This window comes from Hemicordylus capensis, chromosome 4, assembly GCF_027244095.1.
Source record: "Hemicordylus capensis ecotype Gifberg chromosome 4, rHemCap1.1.pri, whole genome shotgun sequence".
Lineage (NCBI taxonomy): Eukaryota > Metazoa > Chordata > Lepidosauria > Squamata > Cordylidae > Hemicordylus > Hemicordylus capensis.
Window position 1 is genome coordinate 167,882,696 of NC_069660.1, and position 9,306 is coordinate 167,892,001.

A 9,306-nucleotide genomic window follows, 5' to 3' on the forward strand; every position below is an offset into this window, starting at 1 on the left:
CATAATTTAGGGGATTGAGGTGGATAGACAAATACTTAAAATTGCACTATATGCAGATAACACTCTTCTGTTTCTTGCAAAATCACAAGAATCTGTCCCTAAACTGATGGAATTATTATACCAGTTTAGGGAACTTTATGGATACAGCATTAATTGGTGCAAGTCTGAGGCTATGTCCATATGGAAATTACCTCTCTCTAGCAGGAAAATGCCATGGCCCTTTACATGGAAAACAGACTTCCTGAAATACCTAGGAATTCTGATCACTAAACAACCTAATCTGGCAGTAAAGACTAATTTAGATAAGATACTTATACAGATCAAGATTGATCTCTTCCGCTGGGCCAAACTCCCCTTGACTTTGTGGGGCAAGATAAATGATACGTTATGCCCAGATGTATTTATTCTTTAAGAGGACTTCCATGGCTTATTCCTCAAAGATACTTCAGAGAAATCGACAGTGCTGTGAGGAAGTTTCTTTGGGGAAATGGCAGGCCATGGATTGCTTACACTAACCTCCAACTACCTGCAAACACAGGGGGATTCAATCTGGTAAACCTTAGATTTAAGGTTTTTAATTGCACAAACTAAACATTGGTGAGCCAGCACAGAAGGAGAAAGGTCAGAATGGGAACATGTGGAGCTGGCAGAACTGAAACCCTTAGAAGGCTGCGAAACACTGGGCTCCAAGTATCTTAAGAGTCCTCACTACTACCATTCCCCTACAATACAAGCAATCCAACATGCCTGGAAGGAATTAATAAGGCAACTGAACTTTAATCCCTATGCCCACATGGACATGTCACTTTGGAGAAACCCGCACATATTAATTGGAAAACAGCCAGTTTTATGGAAACATTGGGTAGAAAATGGAACCAATCGGTTATCACAGCTGATAAATGAAGATAACAACAAATCCTTCACGACCTTGCAAGAGGAGTTCTAATTACCCCCATCAAGTGCCTGGCAGTATATGCAATTGAAACACAGCATATCTGCTCAATTCGGACCAGATGCCCCTGGCAGCCCCGACAACTCCCAATATATTAGTGCATGCCACTAAGATGTCTTCTCTCCCAAAACGAAATAAATACTTATATGGCTTTATGCAGGGAGATGTGGACCCTGGCTAGAATTTACTTGGGAACAAATGGAATCTGGAACTCACAAATAAATTGCTACCAGCAAAAATGGCATTAGATTATAGGTAGAGTTAAATGCACCTCAATGAATCTCAAATTGTGCCTTATCCAACAGAAGATAATTTTCAGGGCCTACTGGATCTCAAGCAATTAAATCTGGCCTCAAATAGTAACGACTGGAGATGCAATAATCCTCACTCAGTCTTAACACATATGTTTTGGGACTGTCCCACAGTGCAAGGCTTCTGGAGGGAGGTTAATACATATATTAATTTAGTGATGGATTCATCTCATGCACTGAAGGACCTGAACCCAATACTGGGGTATATCCCAGCTGATTGGGGACTAAAATCAAGTTCTAAACAATGGCTATGGAGAAGTTTACTGGCAGCCAAGCGATTAATACTGCGACTATGGAAAACTCCCACTCCCCCAAGGATTGAAGGCTGGGTGCAAGACCTGCTAGAGTTAGCAGCACATTAAAAATGGGCCCTCATAAAAGTAAATAAGCCAGATAAATGGTCAGAAATCTGGGACAACTTCCTTGAATTATTCTTACAATAAGAATCCTTCTGATTTACCCACATTGATAGTTGCAAAGGTATGTATTCCTTCTCTCCTCTTCTTCCTCTCCTTATGCTTCTCTTCCCGCCCTTTCTCTTTCCTTCTATCTCTCCTTTCTTTTCTTACCTCCCCACAAGAGGAGAGCAAGGCTGGTGTGGGGAGGAATGGTCAGGCACAGGGTGGGGCAGAAGGAGGGGGAAATATAAATGGGGAAGATGTTTGTAAAATACACAATGTCGACAAAATTGTAAAAAAATAAAATTATGCCCTGAAGCTGACAGCCAGTGCAGCTGTTTCAAGAGGTGAGTGGTAACACCTAGCTGATGTGTTCCTGTGGACAAGGCTCAAGCATAGTCCGGGGCAGGACAAGCAAGGCATGAAGGGGGTATCTGGTCTCAAGCAAACAACTGCGCTGAGCCAGCAAAAAAAAGTTCCTGCAGGCTGTATCTGGCCCCTAAGCCTGCAAATTGAGCCAGCAAAAAGGTTATTGTGGGTTGGATCTGGTCCTTGGACCTTATGCTGTGCAGGTCTGCCCTATACCAACTTCCTCCTCCTCACTGGGAATGAGGCCTAATTAGGGCTATTTAAGAAATCAGACTCTTTCACTAGGTGGCATAAAAACTAACTCTCGTGTTCTGAGCAGTCTCCTAAGGTTATGTCACATTTAACCTTAAATCTCTCCCTTGGTCCTCTTTGACTTTTTGCATTAACTTAAAAATCATGGTATGTTTCACAGAAAGAAGGTCAGAACCGGAAAACCACTCAGCATCAGGAATTATCTCTGACCTTTCCCATTTGAGGCTCTCCAATCAAAGTCCTGAACTCCAGGCTGTTCTGTGTATAACTTCTGATGTGTGCACACACATGATCTAGTTGCTTCCTCCAGTAACCTGAGAAGAAAAAAAATATTCTGAGGTAAAATATCACATCAAAACCATCAGAGAGTTAGTATAAGACTGATGTCTTATAGCAAACCAGTGAGAACCACAACCCTGTGGTCTCAGACATAAGCAAGGAGGCTTCTGGGAGCCCGCAAAAGAGCAGTGCTAGCAACAGTCTGTCCTGTTCTCACAGACTGTTACTATCACTGCTCTTTTGCAGGCTCCCAGAAGCCTCCCTGCTTATGCTTGAGACCACAGGGTTGTTTTTCTCACTTTTAACATGCTCAGGAGTCTCATGGGATTGTGGGCTCCCCATTTGTTGGCATATTGGGGACTTAGCAGGCAGTGGGATGGTCACCCCTAGATTCAACAGCTGCCAAGCAGATTGAAAGGGGATTTGCCTCACACCTTTCCAGTTTGGGAATGTCTGTCTGTCTGAAGACTGACCCCCCTTACTTCCCCTCCTCTGCAGTTGCCTCAAACAAGCTAAATCATCTCAGCAAGAAAGTCAGATAAGGCTCTGCGATGCAACTCCCTTCCCATCACAAAGAGCTAAGTGGGAGATAGGAACTCAGAGATGTACACATTAAAATACTGATTGGTTTACTAGGTTCTTCTGACCAAAGAGCAGAAGATTTAATTTGCATGTTCATTCACTCCATTTCCATACAAGTTGTTCTTGACCCATTCAAATCGTTGTGTTGTAACTAACACAGCAAACACAGACAATGCAACTTTTTAAGATTCCCCAGAACTGCCCTATTCAGGAAAGAAGGGCAACTGAAATTTTGCCTCAGGACACATTTTGGGCTATAACTGCCCCTGGTTTCTTGAACCAGTATGTTTCATTTGCTTTCTACACCTTTGAGTCACCCATGTTTTGGATGCTAGACCTGGTATAACAACTAGCCATGCCTTGCTCTGCATGTCAATCAAGCTTCCAGCTTCCAGATTGACCTTCCTGCTTGATCCAATCCATCCAGCTCACCTTGCTGCTTGAAGCTGGCTACACAAAAACAGACACCTTTTGGATTTACCCCTGCTACCTAATCAAGCTGTCTTCGGTTCTTCATCTCCTGGTTCCATCCCTGAGGAAAGAGGTCCTTCAGTTGTGCCAGAGGATCTAAATGCCACTAAATGAAGGACGAGGTTGTATGATAATTACTGCACCCATCTGGGCTCCCTCTATCCCTGCTCTTAAATCCAAAAACCTGTTTCTCTCAAGCTTCCTTTCTCCAGCTGGTCTGGAAGTTACTTTAATTCGGACACTAAGCTAAATTTCCTCTTTATCTGGCTAATCTTGTAACATATTTTTAGTAATAATATTGCTTTAATCAACTTTATTCCACTGTACCCCTGAACCCCAAATAAAACCTTGCTTTGTTTTGAATTTCAAACTCCCTGGCAATTCATTTTCCCATAACCAAGGCTTTGCACAAAAATTATTTTGATGTGGAACTGATCCACTCCAGCTCGCTAATTCTCCACACAAAGCCTGAATGAATTTAGGGCTGTTCGCCAATCACCCCAGAGCATTTTCATTAACAAGACCGACACAAAATAAATGGCAAGCTCCATTGACTGGTTTCCGAACTGACAGATATAAGTTTTCCAAACTCTTCAGAAACCTTTTAGACAGAGGATAAGAAAAAGTGCCAGAGTCCACTCCCATATGGCAGCTAGAAATTGCTGTCAGTTGTACCCTTAGGCCTGACAATTTCAGCCTGGATAAATATGTAACATCTGCAGGACAGTGGCTGTTGAAAGTGGAAAGGAATGTGTCTCCGCATATAGGACAAACTGCCTCCATTTTGTGGTATACATCTTCCTCATAGAGGGCTTCTTTTCACTGAAGAGAACTTGTTCTAGTAAGATCTCACTGGTTGTAGCAATATATCCTTTAAGCAGTGAGCTTCAAAATCCTTGCACCATCTGGCAAGCAGGTGGAACAACTTCTATTGCATCTTTCCTCAGCAGTGATACAATTTCTATCAAAAGAGTAGGGGTTGGTAGAGGTGCACTTAGCCACAGACTTTGGGGATTTGATCCATGGCCTCCTGTCTTCGGGCCCTGCTCAATGTTCGGGGGGGGGGATCCCCACTGCTGCCCTGCTGTGTAAGTTAATTTAAAAAAAAAATTTCCAAGCATGGCAGGGATGGTAGCGAAAATGGGGGTGGCTGGTCACTGGCACTCGAGGAGAGATCGTGGCAGGGAAGGTGGCAAGAGCTCCTTTCCTTAGCCCGCATGCGTGCACAGAGGTCCAAAATGGCCCGACTTGTCATTTGAGAAGCAAGTGGACTCAGGGAAGGAGCTCTTGCTGCCACCTCCCCTCAAGTGCCTGCACATCCTGCCAGTTGTCCCTGCCGTAGAGTGTCCATCCCCACCACACAGTGGCATTGAAATAAAGATTTTTTAAAAATTAACTTGCCCCTGACTCACACCCCCCAAGCCCTCAAGAGGGGGGCAGGGCTCCAAAGCCCTGCAGGTCCAGGCTCCAAAAGCACCTAGGTGCGCCCCTGGGGATTGGTGCTGTGTACCTGAAGTGGGGACATGTGTGAAATTTATTGCATATCCTGATTGGACTATGGAGAGGACCCACTTGTCTGTTGTAATCTGTTCCCACCTTGAACAGAGGTTTGCCAATAGTGGAATCTGGGTGGAATTGTAGAGGGTGAACTGAAGGCATCAAATATTTTGTTTTGTAACTTCTCTCTGTTTCGAGCGAGGGTGGGTGGGTGGGGTGGGGGTGGCAACCTTTCCTCTATCTTGGTAAGGCCTAGATTAATTTCTGCTGGACTTCTTATAATCACATTTACTCTGGCTTTTGAATCGAAGCTTGTATTATAGGAGGTACCTGTAGTGTAAGAATATTTTTGTTTAGGTGTATTACCTGGTTGTGTTGTGAGCACAGTAAATGAGTTTGCTGTAAGTTTAGATTTTTTTGAGTTTTTCTAAGGTTTCATCTGTTTCCTTAATGAAAAGACTATCTCTTTCAAATGGGAGGTCTTCTATCTTCTGTTAGAATTGTTATATGCATTTAAACAAGCATGGCAGAAACCTTACACTACAGCACCAACTTCAGAACATCTAGAAAACCTGTACAAAGTACAGGAAGAGGGCAAACACCCAGCCCCAAACTCTCTTGTTGTGGACTATGCTCTCTCTTCCCATGCAGGCAGGAAACACCCTGCTCCTATAGATAAGGAGGGACAGAAGCTAGATTCTATGGGGTGCCAATTCTATTCTATCTATCCTGGCCATGCACATCACCAACTACATGGTGTGCATGTCACACTATCAACACTTCTTATGGGAAGACTTGGCAGAGGCTAAACTGGAAGAAAGAGAAACTAAAGAGCTCCAGCAGAAATCTGCTGATAACAAGACAGCAAATTAGCACTGTTTGTCACTGTTCGATGGATTGTGAATCCAATAACATATTTGGTGTTGGGGTTTGTAATTATTTAGCAAAGCGCCAAAAGAAGCTACCCAGAGTAGAGTGCTGAGCAGTGTTCTCTAATTTTTTCATCTGTATGTGGAATGAGTTTTGTTCTGGTCAGCAATATCAAGGCTGTGTGTGTACACGTGAATGCAGAATGGGACCTTCCTGATTCAACCTGAGCGGAATCTAAATTTAACTGAGCAGACATCAAAAATTGTGTGAGCACAAGGACATGCACATGCCTTAGAGGGAACACTGGTGCTGAATTTAGTTGTTGCAGTTATTTAAAGAATGCATATGGAGATTGTTGTACAATCTAAACTAAATAGGTTTATTGGTAAGTATAATGGGGATTTCAGCAACCTTACAACTCCCTGGGGGAGGGGGCACCAGGGTGGCCCAGAGCGGGTTGTGGTGGGTAGTAGTGCCCAATGGGTGCAAGGAAGCTACTACCCAGATTTCAAAGAAATTGGGCAAAGGGGTGATTTTTAAAACATTTTTGAAGTTGGCATGTCTTTGGAGCAGAAAAGAGGTTTCGGGGGCAGAAGAGTGGGTCAGGTAGTAGTGCCCCAATGGGTGCCTGCTACCATCCAGATTTCAAACAAATTGGTGAAAGGGGTGATTTTTAAAGAATTTCTGAAGTTTGCATGTCTTTAAGCTTTCCCCCATAAGGAGTAATGGGAATTTCAGCAGCCCCATAACTCCATGTGAGGGGCACCAGGATGGCCCAGAGTGAGTGGTGATGTAGTGCACATAGGATGCCAACCACCCCCAAACCCACAAGCCCATGGGCTTCTTTAAAAAAAAAAATTAAAGCAAAAGACCGGCAGAATGTCGAGGTGGAGGCCAGGGGGTGAAGGGAGATTAAATAATTGCTATTGGTATTTCTGTGACTTATATTTATTTCATTATGGCATGTGGTAGTAGCTAGCAATATGTAATATAGGTCTCAATTTATTCAAACAATAGTAATTTTCAAGAATAAGGTGGGGTGGGGTTAGTAGAAAAAGTCTTTTTGTTTTATAATGTGAAAGGTAATTTTGTAGTGAATTTAACCAGTCAACATGCACAGCTTATTTTCCAAATGGAATTTGTTGAAATGGAATTGTGTTGGTTTTATTTGTTTCAATGAAGTTCCTGTGCACACCATGGAAATGACCAGGATTACAAACAAGCACAGTCAGGGTCCTATGAAAAGCCCATCTACTTCAACAGAGTTTGCACAGGAGAAGGTGCTGGGATAGATTCTATATGTTTTTTTAAATTAAATGTAGTAATGATGGCAATAAGGTGCAGATATTCACTGTAGTTCATCAATCAAGCTTTAATTATTATGACTTAGCCACAAATCAGTGTTCTGATATAAAGTGTGTTGATTTTTAAAAATCAGTCAAAATGACTTATGTTTTGAGTGATATTAGTGGATGTTCTTATGTTTAGCAAAATCTGCCTTCTGAGAGAACCTCTTCAGTCTTTCAACTCAAGATTTTCTAGTTGCATAGTGTATTGTATCAGGAAAGTGCACAGAATTCAGGGAAATATGTTAGTTGTGACATGCACATTTGACTAATGCATTGGTTTTAATGGTAATGGGGGCCTGAGGGCAGGGGAAGATAAAAAATTTGCACACTGCGCTTTGCGTGGCGCATTAAGAGTGTGTGTGAGAGAGAAAGAGAGAGAGAGAGAGAGTTAGTTAGTTAATGTGTGCACACTGCCTTGATACTGCCGCCCAGAACAAAACTCTTTCCGCTCACTGATGATAAAAATTAGAGGAAACACTACTTGGAATGCAGGGGGGAAACTGCTGAATTAGAAAAGGAGCTAGTTTATATAGGACAACAATGGGATATTTTAGAAAACCAAGAGGCTAAATTATTAGAGAAAGGGAAGAAAATTACTAGATTAGGAGAGGAACAAAAGACTAATCTCTTGCTGGCTATGGAAGAAAGAGAGAGTAATAATAAAAGAAGGGGAAAAGAAACCCAAGGTTGGCCCAAGATTTCTAGATAATAGTCTAGGAAGGTGGTTGTGGTGGGGGAGGGGAAGGACAGAATGCAGAAAAATAAGAAACCTAAGGGCTGTGTTTGAAATAAAGTGAAATAATGGGTTTTTTAAATTTACCTCTTCCAGGACTGATGGCTGTGAGCAGAGGCTTCTGAGCACTTATCTTACTATTCTGTTTTTCTTTCTGAGCAATTGGCTCACATACTTTCTTCTCCAGAAGTTTGCTGGATGGATAGAACAAGCCAATGGTTTGAGTTCCTTGTTCTTTTCTTCCTAGTAAATTAGGTCTTGATGTTGGCAATGACAATAGTGATTGCTGCCAGGTCTGCAGGCTGTTATTCTGTTAAAACAGTTATTCAAACTGTTATTCAAATAGTTATTCTATAGTTATTCTAACTATAGATAAAGTTGCTGATGTCGTGGATCCAAAATCCACTACAAATGCAAATGCTACAAATACAAATACAAATGCAAATGCTGTAAATCTACTATGAAATAGCAACTGTTACATATGAGATTGAGCCTGACAGCTTATTTTGTACCTCTGCCGTGCCTGACTTCTGATGGCTTCTGTCAGAAAGGGCATTCTATCAACTGAATATTGACTAACTTACTGTGAATACTTCCTTGGAAATGAACCAGTTTGTTTTGTATTTTAGTGTTCCTGTTGTTTCAACTTTAAGTAGTTTATTCATGGCCAAATACTGTGAAATCCCTTCATTAAAAGTCAAAAAATATAACTTATTTCTCAGTTCATGTGAAGTACAGCTGCTGCTGCATGCATGCGTACCACCCCTCATGACCAACTTTGATAAGTTTCTGCCTCAAGTCTCCCTTTCTCATCAGTGCTGAAAAGTATCTGAGATGCATACTTGGACCTCTGTGAAGAGTACCTCCATTTAAATGGAGCCAGTTACCACCAGCTTGTCTGGTGGCTACTCGGGGGCGGGCCTTTTCTGCTGCTGCCCCAAAGCTTTGGAATTTCAGCTCTGCTGAAATAAGAGCCTCCCCATCTCTGGCAACTTTTAAAATGTCTTTAAAGACACATCTGTTCACCCAGGTTTTTAATTAAATGTTGTTTTAATAGTTTTAACCTTGTTTTTAAATTGTTGTAATGTTAACTTTTCTGTTATTTATTTTGCTTTGTTGTAAACCGTCTAGAGACGTACATTTTGGGTGGTATAAAATGTTACATAAAATAAATAAAATACACAAAAATTCCCATCAACCCCCACCCCCCACAAAGAGAATTGATTTCCCACCTTTATTTAAT

At 41.9% G+C, this 9,306-nt stretch overlaps 1 protein-coding gene across 8 annotated transcripts in view; it reads right to left on the bottom strand.

Moving 5' to 3' along the window:
- The window catches only part of DZANK1 (double zinc ribbon and ankyrin repeat domains 1), a 213,344-nt gene that overhangs the window by 102,436 nt on the left and 101,602 nt on the right, over positions 1-9,306 (bottom strand). For all 8 annotated transcript variants that reach the window (XR_008320750.1, XR_008320751.1, XM_053313578.1 and 5 more), the window contains 2 exons: positions 8,151-8,373; positions 2,493-2,596 (listed from right to left, as the gene is read on the bottom strand). Coding sequence is in view for 6 of the 8 variants with exons in the window: in XM_053313578.1 (XP_053169553.1) it covers positions 2,493-2,596; positions 8,151-8,373 (327 nt within the window). In the remaining 2 variants the exon portion in view is untranslated. The remainder of the gene's footprint in view (positions 1-2,492; positions 2,597-8,150; positions 8,374-9,306) is intronic.